Here is a 20,588-nt window from a genome sequence, read left to right as displayed (position 1 = left end):
ATTGTATCTTTACAGAGGCGAAACCTGAAAACACTTTAACCATTACTTTAACCAAAATATAAAGTTAAACTCTACAGAATGTTCACAGCAGCCTCATTCACAGTAGCCCAAAGTGAAAACAACCCAACAACTGTCTATCAACTGATGAGTGCATTAACAATATGTGGTATATTCATACAATGGAATATTATCCAGCCATTACAAAGAATCAAGCGCAGAAACATACTATAGCATGGACGAACCCTGAAAAAATTATCCTAAGTGAAAGAAGCCAGATGCAAAAGGTCACACATACTGTGCATTTCATTTACATGAAATACTGAGAATAGATAAAACTATAGAGACAGAAACTCGATTAGTGGTTTCCAAGAGATGGAGAGAAAGGGTAGAGGAATGTACAGTTCTTTTAGGGGAGAAGGAAATATTCTGAGATTAGTGATGGCAGCATAACATTATCAATAAACAAAAACCACTGAATTATAAACTTTAAAAGGTTAAAATGGAGACTTTTATGGCACAAGACTATTATTTTTTCAAAAAAAAGTCATAGGAGAACACATTTTACTGTTCTGCCAAAATGCAAACTCTGAATATAATCATGAGGAAACAGAAGACACACTACTTTTTTAGTATTTCTAAGTATAGTTGAAATCTTTTTTTAAGTTGAAAAAATTGGAAAGAAAAACCCAAATTTATAATTCCAGCTCTAAGTTGTAAATGATAATGTTTTGTATGTCCCTTATGTGTTAAAACATACTGTGCTTTTATCATTGTGTTTTAAAGGAACACAATAATAGAGAAAACAATTTCAACAACAGGACAAAAAAATCTGAGGTTTCTACTATTACAGAAAAGCCTTGACACAGAAGAAAAATGAAGATGTGAGCTCCTGCTACAAGTTCTACAAACATGTACATGCAAAAAACATTATGAGACATCTCATTTAATGAGGCTAGGAAATGGAGACCCTAATGGCCCTGGTACCCAAAATCATTACAGCAAATTTAAAGTCTCTTAGCAAAGGATAATACCAATGAATAAAACATCCTAAAATACAAAAGGAATCATTTTTTAAAAATGAGAATTTCTACAAATACAGGATGTTTTCAATAATGCTTCTGTGGTACTATATTAAACTCTCAAAAAAATCTCTGAAATCACATATGCTTGAAATATGTTTTCATAATGATGTTAATCTGGTTACATGAAATGCTTTCCTATAGCTTCTTAAATTTGATATAATGAGAGCTATTTTTACATTAGAGTATTCGAAGCTGACTCAATGGACATGAGTTTGAGAAAACTCTGGGAGACCATAATGGAAAGGGAAGTTTGGCAGGCTGCAGTCCATAGGGTCAGGAAGAGTCAGACACACTAAGCGACTCAACAGCAACAATTCAAAGCTACTTTATTGAACTGTCAAGATTTTGTGATTCCTCTAAAAAGGTACCTGTCAGAGGTTTTGGAAAAGTGATACAAGACAATTTCACAAATATGTTATTAGTTAATTCATAGAATTCTACTAAATACTGATGAACGTGTTATTGGTGCTGTTTATCCTTGACAATTTCTCTGCAAAATGAGTGTCTGAAATACAGTATATTTGTATACTATATTTATATTTATATATATTGCATTTATGAAAAAGTGAGGATAAGTCAGTTGTGTCCAACTGTATGCAAGCCCGTGAACTGCAGTCTGCCAGGCTCCTCTGTCCATGGAATTTTCCAGGCCAGAATACTGGAGTGGGTAGCCGTTCCCTTCTCCAAGGGGATCTTCCCAACTCAGGGATCAAACCCAGGTCTCCCATATCGCAGGCGGACTCTTTATGCTCTGAGCCACCAGGGAAGCCCACTATATTTATAGTATATATAAATATACTATAGTACATACTATATACCATATATTTATAGTATGGTATATGCTATATACCATACTATAAATATACTATATGTACCATACTATAAATATATATATATATACTATAGTATATAATATATAGTATGGTATATAGTAGTATACTATATTTGCATGCATAATGCATTTGTTGAATATATAGCTAGAAAACTATTTCATAGGATACATATATCACACATGTGTATGAATGTATTCAAACCTAGCAGAAACTGTCAACAGGTTTTTCAGAATGCTTCTACCAAGTTATACACACTTGGATAAACAACCTTATAAATTATAACTGTTTAGGTGGATGTGTGGAGAAGACTTTCAGCTTTGTTCTTCTAAAAGCTAGTTTTAGCTATGATTGATCCTTTGAATTTTCATATAAATTTTAAAATATGCATGTCGATTTCTAAAAGAAAATATTACTTTCTGCAATTATGTTTTGGGATTACATTAAATCTAAAGATCAATTAGGACAGAATAGATATCTCTACAATACTGAGTATTTCAATTAATTATCATAATACATTGGGTTGACCAAAAAGTTCACTGGGGTTTTTCTGTAGCATCCTATGGAAAAGCCCAAATGAACTTTTTGGCCAACCCTGTATCTTCCATTTACTTAGGTCTTCAATTTCTCACAAGGTTTTTGAGTTTTTTATGTAAAGATCCTGCATATATGTCATGACATTAACTTATCAGGTTTTTGACATCCTGATCTTATATTAATTTTAAATTATCATTTTCCAATTGTTCCTGGTATATAGAATTATACTTTCCTTATATTGACCTTATATCAAGCAAGCTATTACCCATGTATCTTTTATATTTTGTTATTCCCTTTTACTTTAATTGTATTATTGCAATGTGTGGATATTCCAATACAGTGGTGAATAGAAACAGTGATAGTAGCCACTCTTATTCATTCCTAACTTTAAAGGGAAATTTTTCAACATTACACTCTAATGTTTGCAATAAAGTTTTTCTTTTACTACATGAATAGTTTACTTCTATTCCTACTGCATTAGAGGTTTTTCATGAAGAGAAGTTAAATTTTATCTAAACATCCTATACATTGTTTGAGAAAAATACATGCCTTTATTTCTTTATTCTTTTAATGTGTTAATTATTCTTTTATGAAACTTTATCTAATCTTTTATTCTTAAAGTGAACCCAAATAATGTATTATTTTTTTCCATAAATTGCTGGATTCATCTGATTTTTGTATCTATTTTAATGAAAACGATAACACTATAATTTCCTTAGCTGTAATATCTTTTTCATATTTTTGTCTCAAGGTTTTGCTACCCCATAAAATTGCAAAATAATTATTTCTGTTCTCTGAAAGTTTGTGAATGACTGGTGTTATTACTTAAATACATACTTCTTAAATGTCTGGGCACAATCATGAATAAAGTTATCTGAGCCTGGAGAGTTTTGGGTTTTATTTTGTCTTGCTTTGTGTTTGTTTCTTTAAGGGAAGAGGATTTCAAGCATAGACTCTATTTCTTTGTTATAAGATTATTCCAATTTTCTGTCTCTTCATGCGTCAATTCTACTGTTTCATTTTTCTAGATATTTGACATGGCTTATTTAATTTTTTAAAAGTTACTCTCATACAGTTGCTTAACATGTTCATTTATTATCATTTAATGTCTATAATGTCCATAATGTCCATTTTCATTCTGAAAATTGGTTATTTGAGCACACAGCCATCCCTCAGTATCTGTGGGAAATTGGTTCCAGAAGCCTCGCCAATACTAAAACCCACAGATGCTCAAGACCCTTACATAAACTGGCATATAACCTATACACATCCTCCTGTATAATCTAAGTCATTTCTAGATTACTTATAACACCTAATACAGTGTAAACACCATGTAAACTGCTGTAAACACAATGTAAATGCTATGCAAGTAGCTGCTGGTGTGTGACAAATTCAAGCTCTGTTTGCTTTTTTGAACTTTTTTTTAATGACTTCAATCCATGATTGGTTGAACCCACACATATAGAAAGCCAACTGTGATCTCTGTTTCTAAATCTGGGTGGGGATCTATCTCCACAACCACCCACCTTTGCTGATTTTTGGTGGCTATATCTCTATCACATGTTTGTTTTCTATTTCACACTAATTTGTGCTCTATCTCCTATTGTCTTTCCTCTACCTTTATTCATTTTATTCTTCCTTTGAAATTAATCTGCTGCTTATTTTCTGACTTCTTGAGGTTAAGCTTGGACCAACTGATTTTCAGGCTTTTTAAAATATTTTCTAAAAAATGCATTTAAAGTTATAAATGTCTTCATTGGCAGCATCACAATCTTGTGCTATTATTCAGCACAAATGTTTTCTAATTTTCTGCATAATTTAGTTAACCAATTTTAAGGAGTTTATTAATTACAGACATCCTGGAGTTTTTTTCTAGTTACTTTTTATTTATTTCACTGTGGTTAATTACTTAGTATGATTTCACTCTTTTTAAATTTCTTTAGACTTGCATTAAAACCCAGTATATAGTAAATTTTAGAAAAATGTTCCCTACGTACTTAAGAACAACATATATTCTGCAGTCATAAGATAATACGTGCTCATATACCAAAAGACCCCAAAATTATAAATTGAGCTTTTCAAATCTTTTCTTTCTTTACTGGGTTTTAGTCTTTAAGTACTATCAGTTACCAAAATAACTGGGTTTAAAACATCATACTGATTTGTCCCATTTTCTGTCAGTTTTGCTTTACTTAAAATAGAGTTATAAGGTACATTCAAATTCAGAACTATTATATTTTTCAGGCATATGCCTGACTTAAATTCTTATTTGTCTGATAGTAGTATAATTATACCAACATTCTTTTGTTGCATGATTGCATAATATGCACCTTTCTTCAACCCTTTACTTTCTTTTTTTTTTTAACCCTTTACTTTCAATTGCTCTAAATAACTTTATACTTTGTGTATATTTTCTAAGAAGCATATGGCTAGGCTTCAATTTTTATACCCAGTCTAAAAATCTTTAGCTTTTGATTGGAATATTTAGTCTCTTACATTTAGTGTAACTGGAATCTTTACTTCCTCACTTTTAGTGCAATTATGACATATTTGGAGTTAATTAAACCACTTTCCTTTATATTTGTCCCAATTTTACTTTGTTCCCTTTCCATTCCTTTCTTGTTTTCTTCCAAGCGCATTAAGTAGTCTTCTTATTTTTCCCTCTATTCACTTGTTGAACATAGAGTGTTTTTTTGTTACCTAATGATTACAATATAAATTCTTAACTATTTATGTCCACTTTAAATTAGTTTTCTAATTAATTCCCACATAATACGAAGACCTTAGAAACACTGAACAACATTTACCCTTCTTCCTATGTGCTGCTATTAATAAGCATTTAAATTTTGATATATTTAAGCCTCTATTAACATTATGAAAGTGAAAGCTTTGAAGTAGCTCAGTCGTGTCCGACTCTCTGCAACCCCATGGACTGTAGCCCACCAGGCTCCTCTGTCCTTGGAATTTTCCCGGCAAGAGTACTGGAGTGGGTTGCCATTTCCTTCTCCAGGGGATCTTCCTGACCCAGGGATCGAACCCAAGTCTCTGAGCCACCAGGGAAGCAATTACCATGAAACCATCTTCCTTTATATTTGTCCCAATTTTACTTTGCTCCCTTTCCATTCCTTTCTTGTTTTCTTCCAAATGCATTAAGTGGTCTTCTCATTTTTCCTTCTATTCACTTGTTGGACATAGAGGGCTTTTATATAATTACCATTATACTATTTCACAATAAATAATCACTTAGATTTACCCTTCCCATTTCTCTAGTCCCTCCAGCATCCAGGATTATTTTTCTTCTACTTCAATAGAATTTTCTTTATTTATTCAGTACTTTCTGCATTGCAGATCTGCTACTGTCAAATTCAATTCTTGCTTTTCTGAAAAGTCTATTCTTTGTTTTGGTTTTTTAAGGGTTTTTCACTGGGTAATTTTGGACAGATGATTATCTTCCTTCAGCCATTTGAAGACACCACGGTCTTCTAGATTCCATTTTTCCAGTTAAAAAAATATCAGTTGTCAGTCTTTAAAGAGAATATGTCTCTTCCCCCGCTGGTGGCTTTCCTCACTCTATTTGGGTTTTCATCAGTTTTACAATGATATTTCTAAGTGTATGTTTCTTTGTACTCACCCCTTCACACTCATGGAATTTCCTCAACTTGTAGGTGGACATCTTCTGTCACTTTTGAAAATTCTCAGGCATTTGAGACTTCAAATAGTCTCTACATTATTTTCTCAATCCTCTCATGGGCTTCAATCACATGCATGTTACAATATTTCCACATGTCCCTCATATTTCTTTCCCTGTTTTATTTTTCATTCTTTGTCTTTCTTCATTTCAATATGACCCATCTTCTGTTTCACTAACCTCCCCCTCAGCTATGTCTAACCTGCTGTAAAACATATCCAAAGAATTTGTAAATAATCAATTTTCCAGTTCTATAATTTCTACTTGATTATTTAGTAATCAAGTTAGTATAAGTTTCCAGTTGTCTGTCAACACTTTCCTACCTTTACTTCCTCGATCATAAAATCCTAATCATTTTATAGTTTCTTTATGAAACCACCATTATCCTATTGGTATATTTCAAATGGCTGGGTTTTTTTCATGGCTTTTCTTTTTCTAAGACTTATTATTTTTTGTTCTGCAACATAATATTGTAAATGAACTAATTAGAGCCTCTGTATGATACTATTTTACTCAAGAGAGGATTTACTTTTGCTGTCACCAATTTAGGCCATGGGCAGATCACCATAATCCAATCAAAGATCATGATGTTTCAAAGATAAACTTATCCTCACTCTTAGGTTTAGAACCTCAGGGACCAGAGTACATCAGTAAGTATGTAATAAGATCTCTCTTCCTTGGCCCACCTAGAAATACAATTTGGTCCTCCATATTGACTGACAAAAGTTCTGCCCAGTTTCTCAGGAAGTTTTTAGGATTCACAACTGTCTCAAGAGCAACAGTTGTACAAAATGCCAGTCATACTTCCTTTGTCATTTACCTCTCCTAAATCTTGACCAATATATTCTTACTGCCTTTACAGTCCTCTCATGCCTTAAAAAGAGGTAATTTCTAAATTTTCTAAGTGAAAATTATAGTCCAGAACAATCAACTTCACCACCGAAAAATAATTTCTCCAAATACACATTTTCTAAAAGTTCAGCAAAGTAGCCTATCTACTAAAATATAATACTGCATTTTATTTAAACTAAAAACAAAAAATGTAAATTAGGAAAGCTACTCAAAGGAAAAGTCTTCATTTTCTTTAATTCTTTCTTTTTTTTCAAGTAAAGTAAAAATTACATGTGTGAAAGTGAAGGGGACAGGACAAATCACAATTCAGTGGAAAACTGTATTTCATTTAAAAATATAGTTCATTTCATTTAAGTTTAAAAGAATGTTAAGTATCTCAAAATAAAAAACTGGTCACTTTTCAGATCTTAGAAAAGAAAATGAGTACAACAAAAAGGATCTAAAAAAAGAGTGAATATATGCTTCACTTTGCTGTACACTTAAAACTAACACGCCACTGTAAATCAATTATACTTCAACAAAAACTTTTAAAAAGAAGTAACTGCCGAAATTTTTCCAAATATAATAAAAACTTTATATAAAACATAGCATATTGGTCAATACAACTCATATACATAGAAAAACCAATAAATGAAAAATTAATATTTTAAACATAAAGAAAAAATTATGGCTGTGAATAAGCAATTCACTAAACAGAAAACACAAGTGCAAATGAACACATAAAAATATGCTTATTCACTATATCAATCAGGATATGCACATTAAAATATCAGTAGAATACCATTCACATTCATTGCACTGGCGAAAGGAAAATATCCTCATAATTATCAAGATTGGTGGGACTATGAAGAAACAAGAACACTGATACCCTGCTGGAGGAAGTGGTACATTACCACAGTGACTCGAAAAGCAATTAGGCTTGCTAAATGTGTCCTAAAGATGAGGATGTGAACATCCTCAGATATAGCAATTTCACTTTTAGATATACACCCTAGAGAAGCTCTTGCTTATGTAAAATGACTGGTTCAAGATGTACATTGAGGTATTATTTATAACAACAATAAAAGAAAATTTACCTAATGTCACAGCTTTGTATTTCACAGGAAATTAGACGATGAAACTGAAGAAATGCTTTTAAAATTTACAACTGACTATAACACATGACTGTAAAGATGAACAAATCTCAGTACAGATAATGTCAAAAGTCAAAGATATATTGGTAAGAAAACTGCTCTTCTGAACTGCACACAGTATCAGCACTTATGAGTGATTTATACAGAACAAGACTATCTACAGGACTGGAAAATACAGTAAGTCAATCATTTACTGTAAAGATGGCTACACAGAAAATGTATTATGTAGTGCCTTTGCTACATAATAGAATATCATTAGTTGAAAAAAGATGGAAAAAAGTCAAGAATACCTCCTTGAAAATATTTAATAAACACCACTATTATACAAATATAAAATAGAACAGTGCCCAATTTTCCCATCATACTTCAACCCAATCTACTCACCAAGTCTTTGGGTTAACTTCATACTTGTAAAGGTCATCTACCAATCCATATTTGTTGCCTGGTAATGCTTTATAGCCTCCATGAACATAAATGGACTTTGTTATTTCATCATACACACTGGTATGGCCATATCCCCCTTGAACAATAGCTCCTTTAGTTTCCGGAACAAGCCAAGTGTTTGATGCTATAAGAGAAAGAAGATAAAATGTGAACTTAGATAGTATTTTTAAAAAACTAACATACCACCAAACTACCAGCTAGTTCATTCTAATACCACATTTTATGAGTAAAGTATATCTAATAATAATTTAATTTTTTTTAAAGTATTAAATACGTGCTAGTTACTATGTTGGGTGCTAAAGACCGAAGGTGAGTAAAACTGGTCTCTTTGTAGATTTTAATTAAACTTTGAAATATTGAAAATGTCACATTTTTTGTATGTGCAAGAAAAAACTAAACCTTTTTCTCACACATATTTCTGTATCTGTAAATAACCCTGAAAAAAGAAAGATTTAGTAAAAGTTCATGAGAGATTGTTACGTTACAGGCTGAGTTAGTCACCAACATTATGAAGACTAAAAAGATAAGACTCTTGTCTTCACAATTTTTAGCACTGAGCTACATGCTTTTCTCTCTTGGTTATGAGTCTCACTACCCCGTCTAAGAGTCCTTTGTGTTACTGATAAAAACCTAAAAATTAAATTCCCAAGACTCATTTGACAGCTGTGTTACCATCAGTTTCAAGTAATGAAAGTACTCGGGAGCGGACAGAAGGCAAACGGAAGACAGACACTCTACTTTCTTTCTTCTCGAGCCGCAGGAGCAGGTGGGGGCTACTGGCCACTGGCAGCGGTGGGTTTAGAGCAAGAGAAGCAGGCACGGCACCTGCCCAGGGGCAGAAGCAGCGTCTACTGTAAGCAGCTCAATTACAAACGTGGTCCCAAGTTCCAGCCTGGGTATGCAGCAGCTCCAGATTTCTGACTAATTCCCTCATTTTGGTGTCTCTAGTACTACTGTAATTAACTCCCTATTTTAAGTCCCATTCTACTTGATACATCTAGAAGGGATTCTCGTTTCTATAGCAAATTCACTGACACAAGTTCTAATCATATGCAAGGCATGCTTTTGAGAATATGCCAATGAAAAAATACATATCTTTTGGCCTTAAAGGAATTTATAAAGAGCAACCATACAGAAATCTGTTATTAGTCTTTAAGTATCCAATCATATCACACTTGCATCTTCCCTCTAACTTTGTCACCTAAACTTTGGCATCCTAGACAGCTCATTGAAATACTCAAAGCAAGTAACAGAAAATAAAGATGATGCTTAAAAACTCTTTACATTCACCCAATTTTAAGGTAGTAAAGAATATGATACTTCATCAATCATAAAAGTAGTCATAAAGGAAGTATCAGAAAGGATTTGTTAAAGTCAATTTTACGCAGAGAAAACTATACATATTTAAAGAAATTTCAGAGTATTCTTGTAACTAACGGGCATTCCTTTAATATTCTTCAACCACTTATTAAAGCTTATATACAGCCAAACTGCAAGTTTTCATGCTTCTATACATTCTCTTTTAATAAAAAAAGATAAAACTACTTCTTACTAAAAAATACTGTGGCAATAAAGAGGTATATAATGCAACAGTTAATGTTACCTTCTCCCCTACCCCACTATCTAGAGGTACTTTTCACAAATGGTTATGTTCAGGTTATTTTGAAATTACAGTTCTGAATATTGTATTACAACAGACAGGAAAAATTTATATGACTTACATGTACATACATATCTATAAAATTTGTACCAAAAAACAATGCCATTTTACAACTATATTTTCACTTAACAAAACATCTGGGCATCTTTTCACATCTCATTTATTGCTTTCACTTTCATTAGCTAAATTCTATTGTATTAATGATAACTTAAACAATCCTACATTGTGACTCATTCGAGTTTCAGTTTGTTCTTAAAAACAAGGATGCGATAAGCAACCTGGCAATCAGCTATAGCATCATTATCTAGAGTATACATTATGTCTCAGGGAGTATCTCACTAGCTCATTTGATAATATGAAACCTTTTAAAGTTTACTATTGCTATCCTTTCTTTACAACTAAGGAAATTTAGAGTTAAAAAACTTAACACACCAAATGTTTAAAAGTTGGTGTAGACTAATTTCTCCCTCTCCTTCCCACTAACCAGTAAACAGTCCCAAAGACAACCACAGGAGAAATATGAAAGGTGTAAGGAGGAACGCTGATTCTTAGGGCCTCCAAGACTATCAGATATCTCATTACCTCCATCCCAACAAAAGAAGGCTAGTCAGCCCAGCATTTCTCAACTCATAACCCAGCAATAAAAAGCAACTCAGGTAGGCTTATTCCTCCCGCAAATTGAAGAGGAACCCCCATGGATAGCCCCAGATAACCCTAGAAGCACCAGCAAGGACTCACCAAACACTGCTTACAAGTGGACAGGGGAAGAGTTCCACTTTCCCTAAAGGCCTGAGATTGGAAAGGAGATCCCACCACAAGGTCTTAATGTTAAACCTAAACAGAGTGACTAACCTGCTAAAATAGAAGATTTAAGTAAGACTCAAAGACTCCCAATATAAAAGCCAAAATGTCCAAGATACTAAAAAAAAAAAAAAAAAAAAACTTGTCATGTTGGCAACCAGATCAGTCAAGCGACACTAACTCTTACAACAAGCAACTACAAGTTCTCTTGAAACAACAAATCTCAGCAAAAAGAAAAAAAAAGGTGAGGAAGGAAAGAAGGAAGAGAGGGAGGGAAGGAGTGAGGAGGGAAGGAAGGAAGAAAGGAAAATACAGGAACAAACAGGAGTTAACTGGACAGACTCAGCAGTAGAGATGACAGAGGACAGAATCAGTAGACTTGAGGATACAGCAGTAAACTTTACCCAATCTGAACACCAGAGAAAATAAACTAAAAAAAAGAAAGAAAAAAACAGTCTAAGAAACCTTTGGGACAAGAACAATCGGTCCGACATTTGTACCACTGGAATCCCACAAGAAGAGAAAAAAGAGAACAGACCTGAAAGAGCTATTTTTAAAAATGGTGGCTGAAAACATCCAAATTGTGTATAAGACATAAATATACAGACTTCCCTGGCATCTGAGTAGTTAAGACTCAGCACTTCAGTGTTTCCATTGCAGGTGGTGTGGGCTGAATTCCTGGTCAGGGAACTAAGATCACACATGCCATGTGGCACAGCCAAAAATTTTTTTTTAGTTAAAAAACAAAAGCTAAACTAAACTAAAAGACTTTGAAATCTGTGGCCCTCTCCTTAAACGATGGCTTAAGAAAATTCTTCAGACAAATGAAATGATAAAAGAATATTGGAACATCAGGAAAGAACAACAAATAAAGCAGATATGTGAGTACACACAATAAACTCTCCTCCTCTTTCAGGCTTACAAATAATATATGATGAAGGAAACAAAAACTATAACATCATCTGACACTCACGACAATGATATTTAGAAGTGGGGAAAGTGAGGGATGTAAACCAAAGCAAAGTTTCCATGTTTCACTTGATGTGGTAAAATGTTGATACTAGTAGACAGACAAGTCACTTATGTATATTTTAATACCCAAAGCAATCTCTAAGAAAACTATACAGAGAAATACACTCACAAACACTATAAATAAATCAAGACTGAATTCTAAAACTTGTTAAGTTAACCCATGAGAAACAAGTGAAGAGAAACAGAGGCACAAGAACAGGAAACAAACAAAAATAATAAAATAGCAGACTATATAAAATATATATATATATAATATATAAATATATATATATATATAATATATATATAAAATATAAAATAGGCACTAACATATCAAAGTTACCTTAAATTCAATGATCCATTTATGACATTCTTAAAATTGCAAGATTACATAAAGAACAGATGGGTGATTGTCAAGGGTTAGGACGGGATGGGAAAGGAATAAGGGTATTTGGGAGATGTTGCTGCTGTTGTTGTTGTTTAGTCACTGAGTTGTATCTCACTCCTTTGCAACCCCAAGGACTGCAGCCCACCAGGTTCCTCTGTCCATGGGATTTTCCAGACAAGAATACTGGAGTGGGTCGCCATTTCCTTCTCCAGGGGATCTTCCCGACCCAGGGATCAAACCCACGTTTCCTGGGCTGCAGGAGGTTTCTTTACCACTGAACCATAAAGGAAGTAGGTATGGTCTAAAAAAGATACTGTGAGGGATTCTTGTGTTGACAGACACTACAGTGGTAGATACATGAGACAACATGCAATAAAACTGCCCAGAACTAAATACACACACACATCTACACATGCTACATACACTCACATGCAAATGAGTTCTAATGAAACTGAAGAAATCTGAATAACATCAGTGGATTGTATCAATGTTAATACCCAGGTTGTGATTCTGTACTATATTTTTGCAAGATGTTTACCACCAAGGAAAATGGCAGAAACAATATACAGGATCACTCTGTTACTTCTTACAAGTGTATGTGAATTTACAATTTTCTCAAACTAAAATTTAAATGGAAAAAAAATATCACCCTACTAGCAACGGAAAGTTCATCATGAAATACACTATTGCACTCAACTACTCATTAAATATTTTAAAAAACTAAAGTGTAAGAGCTATGACACAAGTCTGACATCAAAGTGAGTTACTAAATACTCCTGCAGAATCTCTTAAGGTTTAGTCACCAGCAGTTCAAATAAGAAAGAGGGACATGGTAGTTTCAGATGAAAAATTAAGAAAACAATTTTGTTCAGATATAGGTGATAAACTTGAAATGTAAAATTAATTATGATTACATTCTCATTTTATTCTTATTATTTTTGCACTTGGAAAAGTGCACATAGTACAAGGCTTCATTTTGTCTCAATAAACATTTAAAGTAACAAAATATCAGTCATTTCAGAAAAAGTATTTAAGATTGATATGTTATTTGCATATGCATGTATTTTGTTTTTAGTTCTGTAATATGCTCTACCACATTCCCAATTTATTAAAAATGAAACACTGATTCATTAAAGGGAAGAGAGAGACAATAAATACATAAATACCTGAAACAACAGAATAATTTTGCAAAAGTAAAAAGCAAAAATGACTTATATATACCAGGAGTTCTTTATCAGGCTATGAAGGAAATATTTAGATAGCATTTAACAACCTGGCATAAACAACTTAAAAAGCAGAAGAAAATATTAAAAATGACACTGGATAACAAGCAGCACAGAATTATCATTTTAAAGAAAAGAAAAACAGGGTGAGCCCTGTGATTGCTCAAACATATGCTGAGGAGAAATTTCTCACCACTGAGCAAAAAGGGGGATTTGACTGCAAACAGATTCTGGTTATCTTACCAGGTTGAGAAAACAAAGATCAGCATTTGAAAAGAACAGTCCTACAAACTAGAACTCATAGGAAATAATACCAGATATGTGGTTTCTACAGAGTGTATGCTCAAGAGATCGGCAGGAATGTTCCAAGTTTTTGCTGAGTACTGATTTGCATGTGCATAAGAGGAAACTACTTAAAGCCATGAAAAGAACCACCAGAAACTAGTAGACTGAACAACGCCTGGATCTCAAACAGGGCTGGGAACAATCTGAGCTCCCAGCAGCCACAGAAGATAGATCTCATACTATAGGAGGCATTAGGTAGAGTCCTGAAAAGGAAATGTAATATTGGATGTAAAGGAATGAAATACTGCATTACATTAGCCATAAACTAAAAGTTACTCTGGATCCACTATAACAGACCTCAGAAGCAATCTCCCAAAATATTTACACTTGAAGTTTAACCCCATGTTAGTACAAAGTCATTCTTTAAAGGAATACAGCAAAGTTCCCAGCAGTCAACAGAGTAAAAACATACAATATTCAAAATGCATTAAAAAATTAACAAGCATAGAGGCCAAAGAAAACATGATCCATAACAAGAAAAATCAATCATGACACAGGAATAACAAAGAAGATAGAATTAAAAGAAGAGAATGCTTCAAAAGCTACTGTAAATCCACTCAAATACGTTCAATAGTGTTAGAGAAAATATGAACATGAGATTTAAAAAAAAGGCTCAAAAAGAATCCCTGGAAATGAAAAACACGTTGAATAGAATTAACACAAGAGTAAACACTATGGGAAAAAAGAACAGTGAAATTTAAAATACTAAAATAGAAACTATTCAAAATGAAGCACACAAACAGAAACAATGAAAAACAATTAACAGAATATCAGGGACCTGCATAACAATATCAAGTAGCCTAATCTAATATGATAGGAGTTTCAGAAGTATGCCAGTGGCAAACAAAAATAGTGTTGGAAAAAACAGCATCTCAAATTTAATGACATCTGTAAATCCATAAAACCAAGAAGATCAATGATATAAAATAGGACAAAATAAAGAAATAAACCCATGTCAAGGAATAGCATGAAGTGATAAAGATGAACAAGCAGAAGAGCAAAAATAAGAACGCTAGTTGACTCTCAGCAGAAACCAAGGAAGGAGGAAGACAAGGAAGTTACACTTTTAAATTAATGAGAAGGGGGGAAAACTATTCACCCAGCATTCTGTACTAAAAAGTAACTATTAAAGTAGAAATCTATATCCCACAAAATATTTTCCAAAAGTGAAAGTGAGTAAAACCTTTTTTAGACAAAGGAAAAAAAAGAACAGAGGATATATCATTGAAGACTTGCCCTATAAAAAAATAACCCCAAAAGTTCTTTAAACTGAATAAAAATTACACTGGAAACTAGACAGAATCTGGATTTGTATAGATGAATGAGGAGTATAAGAAATGGTTGATATATGAGTAAATACTCAAAGTGTCACTTTCTCATTTTCCCTCCCAGTAAATGACTGACTGTCCAAACTAAGAACTGTAACAATGTATTATGCTCTTCATAACATACGAGATATAATATAAGCACAAGGGAAAAAAGAGGGAAATGCAGGAATACTATTCTGAGTTTCTGACACTATATGTAAAGTGGTAGAACACTACTTAAAAGTAGAATCTGATAAGCTAATATACATATTATCAACCCTAGAGTAACCTTTATAGAAATAAAATTTTAAAGAATAGTTAACAAATTAATAGTCCTACAGATTCAAGGAGCTGAGAAAACCACAATCAGGATAAATTTCATGAAATCCACACCACAATGCAACTGCTGAAAATAAAAGCAGAGAAAACATTTCAGAAGCAGCTACAGAAAAATTAAAAAAAAAAAAAAACCTATAGGGGAACAACAGCTCAAATGATACAGACCTTATCCTAAGAAACTACGAAGGACAGAAGGAAGCACCTTGTTGTTCAATCACCAAGTCCTTTTCGATTCTGTGACCCCATGAACTGCAGCATGTCAAGTTTTCCTATCCTTCACTATCTCCGTGAGTTTGCTCAAACTCATGTCCACTGAGTCAGTGATACCATCCATCTTATCCTCTGTCACCCCCTTCTCCTCCTGCCTTCAATCATTCAGAGCATCAGGGTCTTTTCCAGTACTGGAGCTTCAGCTTCAGCATCAGTCCTTCCAAAGAATATTCCGGATTGATTTCTTTTAGGATTGACTGGTTTGATTTCCTTGCTGTCCAAGGGGTTCCCAAGAGTCTTATCCTGCACCACAATTTGAAAGCATCAATTCTTCAGGGCTCAGCCTTCTTTATGGGCCAACCCTCACATCCATACACAACTACAGGAAAAACCATAGCTTTAACTATCTGGACCTTAGTCGGTGAAGTGATGTCTCTTGCTTTCTAACACGCTACCTAGGTTTGTCATAGCTTTTCTTCCAAGGAGCAAGCAGGTTTTAATTTCGTGGCTGAGTCACTGTCAGCAGTGATTTTGGAGCCCAGGAAAATAAAGTCTGTCACTGTTAACTTTTTCATCTATTTGCCATGAAGTGATGGGACCAAATGCCGTGATCTTCATTTTTTGAATGTTGAGTTTTAAGCCAGCTTTTTCACTCTCCACTTTCACCTTTATCAAGAAGCTCTTTAGTTCCTCTTCGCTTTCTGCCATAATGGTAGTATCATCTACATATCTGAGGTTATTGATATTTCTCCCAGCAATCCTGATTCCAGCTTGTGATTGTCCAGCCTGGCACTTTTCATGATGTTCTCTGCATATAAGTTTAAAAAGTAGGGTGACAATATCTCCTTTGATATACTCCTTTCCCAATTTGGAACCAGTCCATTGTTCCATGTCCAGTACTAACAGCTGCTTCTTGTCCTGCATACAGGTTTCTCAGGAGGCACATAAGGTCATTGGGTATGCCCATGTCTTTAATAATTTTCCATAGTTTGTTGTGATCCATACAATCAAAGGCTTTAGCATAGTCAATGAAGCAAAAGTAGATGCTTTTTTGGAATTCTCTTGCTTTTTCTATGATCAGCATATGTTGGCAATTTGATCTCTAGTTCCTCTGCTTTTTCTAAATCCAGCTTGAACATCTGGAAGGTCTCGGTTCACAAACTGCTGAAGACTAGCTTAAAAATTTTTGAACATTACCTTGCTGGCATGTGAAATGAATGCAATTGTGTGGTAGTCTGAATATTCTTTGGCATTGTCCTTTCTTGGGATGGGAATGAAAAATGACCTTTTCCAGTCCTGTGGCCACTGCTGAGTTTTCCAGATTTGCTGACATACTGAGTGCAGCACTTTAACAGCATCATCTTTTAGGTTTTGAAATAGTTCAGCTGGAATTCCATAACCTAAGGTAATTCCATCAACTAAGCCCGTGTACTACAACTACTAGATTTGTGTGCTCTAGAGCCTAGGCACTGCAACGAGAGGCCACCACGTTGAGAAGTCTACATACCACAGCTAGAAAAGTGGTCCCTGCATTTCACAACTAGAAAAAGCCTGCGTGCAGCAATGAAGACCCAGCACAACCAAAAATAAATCAATAAATGAATAAATAAATTAGATTTTTAATTTAAGAAAATTAATTAACTAATTTTTTAAAAACTAAAAATAAACAAATAAAGCAAAAACCAGTAGAAGTTAAAAATGAAATAGATACATCCACAATCATAACTGGAAATTTCTACACTGTTCTTTCAAGGACTAAGGAAAGCACTAAACAGAATACCAGTAAAGATACTGAAGACTTGAATCATTTTATCAACCATAATGTAACTGGCACTTATAGAACACCCCAACCAACAACAGCAGAAGATGTATCTTTTCAAATTCACATTTAGCATTCACTAAGGTAGACCATATTCTGGGTCAGAAAATAAGACTCAAGAAAAAATTTAACTGTAAAATATATAGTCTCTGACAATAGTAGAATTAAACCATAAATAAAGGCAAGAAAGATATCATAAAAATCTTCATATATATATGAATCAAATAAAATACCACTAAACAACCCAGGAGCCAAAGAAAAGAACCACAGAAAAAAGCAGAAAACATTTTGAACTAAATAAAAAGAAGAGGCCTCTTTCAAAACGTATGTGATACAGCTAAAGCAGTACTTACAGCAGTCATTCTCAACAGTGGTTCCCTGAAGCATCAACTGGCATTACCTGGAAACTTTTTAAAAATTTCCCTGGCAACAATCCTAACATAATGAATAAGAAAATCAGAGTTTAGGGTATAGTGATCTATTTTAACAACCCACCAGGTGGTTCCTAGGTATTAAGTTTGAGAACCACTGACTTGGAAATTCATAACAATTCTTTTTTAAAAAGAAAAAGAAAGGTCTCAATCTCAATTCAATGATCTGTTCTTTCACCTTAACAAATCAGAAAAACAAGAGAAATAAAACTCAAAGAAGAAAATAAATGTAACAAATAAAGCATTAATCAATATGATAGAAAACAGGAAACAAAAGCTGGTTATTTGAAAAAGTCAATAAAATTGATTAACCTACTAATCTCTAGTCAGACAGACCAGAAAAATAAAACACAGATATGCATATCAGACATAAGAGGAAACATCACTACAGATTTTACAAGTATTAAAAAGAATAATAGGGAATATAATGAACAGTTTCATGCCAATAAGTTTAACATCTTAAATGACACAGACAAATTCCTTAAGAACCCAGACTACCAAATGTCATTCAAAAAGAAATTGATCATTTGAATATTGCTAACATTTATTAAAGAAAATAAATGCCATAGTCAAAATCTTTCCTACAAAGAAAGTTTCTGGGCCAAATAGTTGCGCTGGTGAACTCAACATTTAAGAAAGAAGTAATACCAATTCTACACAAACTCTTACAGAAAATAGGACAAAACATTTCTCAAATCATTTTACCATTACCCAGATTATAAAAGCAGACAGACATTACAAGAAACAAAAACGATAGTCCAAGATCTCTTGTGGGCATAAACATAAAAATTCTTAACATTTTTGCAAATCAATTATAGCAATGTATGAAAGGAATAATACATTTGGCCAAGCAGGATTTATCCAAAATGCAATAGAAGCTTAACATCTAAAAATCAATGTCATTCACCAGACTAAGAAATCAAAAAAAGAAATAAAAGACATAAAAAAACAAATGATCTTCTCAACAGATACAGAAAATTAATTGACAAAATTTAATGTTATTCATGAAAAAGACTCAGCAAACCAGGAATAAAAGTGAATTTCCTTTATAGCTTATGGGAACACACTTGTATCCCAACTGGTGTGTGAAAATTGTATAAATCTTAATTATGTTGAATTGGTTCACAGTGCTTTTCAGGTCTACTATATCCTTCTACTTCTCTGTATATTCATTCTATAATTTGTGAAAGTTTGGTATTTAAACTCCAACTAAAAATCTTAATTTATCTACTTTAAAAAAGTGACTTTCCTCTACCTGATAAAAGCATCCCCCCCAAAAAAACACATCGCTAATATAGTAACAGTAATAAAAAGACTGGAGCTTAAAAAAGGCAGAAATGTCTGCTAGCACTACCTCTACTCAGTATTGTACCAGAGATGCCAGCAGATGCCAGCAAGAAAATAATAAAACATATATAGAGTGAAAAGGAAGATGAATATTTATTAGCCTGAGCATAATACATGATCATCTGTGTACAAAACAAGAAAGAATCTACCTAAAAACCACAAGGAATAATAAGTGTTTTTTAGCAAAGTTGCAGGGTGCCAAATGCTGAAATGTCCATAAGTGAGAAGACTCAATATTGTTAAAGGCTCAATTTTCCCCAATATAGATGAAATGTACCTCCAATTAAAATTCCTACATGCTTTTCCTTATGAAACTGACCAACTGATTCTAAATTTTAAATGGAAATGTGAAGGACCTAGAGTAGTCCAAAATTTTTTAAAACAAAACAAACAAAAAATGATGGGAAGACAGACACTGCCTGATTTCAAAGCTATAGTAATCAGTCGAGTGTGATGTTAAACATAATATACATCAAAGAACCAGAATAGAATGCTAAGGTTGACTCACACATATATTGTCTATCGACTCTTCAATATATCTACCAAGGTAATTCAATAGGGAAAGAAAAATCTTTTCAACCAAAGAACAACTGTATATTCTTTAAAAACCGCAGCCCTTACTTCATGCCACATATGAAATTTAAGTCAAATAGAAGACAGATCTGAGGATGAGAGCCAAACTAAATATCCAGTAAAACACGTAAGAGAAAAACTTTTATGACCTTGGGCTTGACAAAAGATTTCTTAGGTATAACACATTGACAAACTATATGTCATCCGAATTTAAAAGCTCTGCTTTTTAAAGGCACTATAAAAATGAAAAGGTATGCCACAACTGAAAGAAAGAATCTGCAAAACATACATCAGAGAAAGGACTAATGTCCATACGTATCTTTTAAAAATCTCCTAAAACTCCATTATAACGAGTCAAACTTACTGTTTGACTCCTTAAAAATTTTGTCCAATTTTTAAGATGGACAAAAAGGATGAACAGACATTTTACCAAGGAATATATAAATGGCAAATATTGAAATAAAAAGACATTCAGTAACATTAGTCATTAGGGAAATGCAAATAAAAAACTAAAAGATATCCCTACAATTCCAGAATAGCTAGAATTTAAAAAAAACTAACACTGCCA

At 33.3% G+C, this 20,588-nt stretch overlaps 1 protein-coding gene across 1 annotated transcript in view; it reads right to left on the bottom strand.

The window, feature by feature from the left end:
* Nucleotides 1-20,588, bottom strand: part of ATRNL1 (attractin like 1) — a 751,710-nt gene that overhangs the window by 642,817 nt on the left and 88,305 nt on the right. The window contains exon 9 of the mRNA XM_070470251.1: nucleotides 8,507-8,690. Within this exon, the coding sequence (XP_070326352.1) occupies nucleotides 8,507-8,690 (184 nt within the window). The remainder of the gene's footprint in view (nucleotides 1-8,506; nucleotides 8,691-20,588) is intronic.

Source organism: Odocoileus virginianus, chromosome 7, assembly GCF_023699985.2.
Source record: "Odocoileus virginianus isolate 20LAN1187 ecotype Illinois chromosome 7, Ovbor_1.2, whole genome shotgun sequence".
Lineage (NCBI taxonomy): Eukaryota > Metazoa > Chordata > Mammalia > Artiodactyla > Cervidae > Odocoileus > Odocoileus virginianus.
The sequence above is the reverse complement of the archived record's forward strand: the minus strand, read 5'-3'. Positions and strand labels throughout refer to the sequence as shown.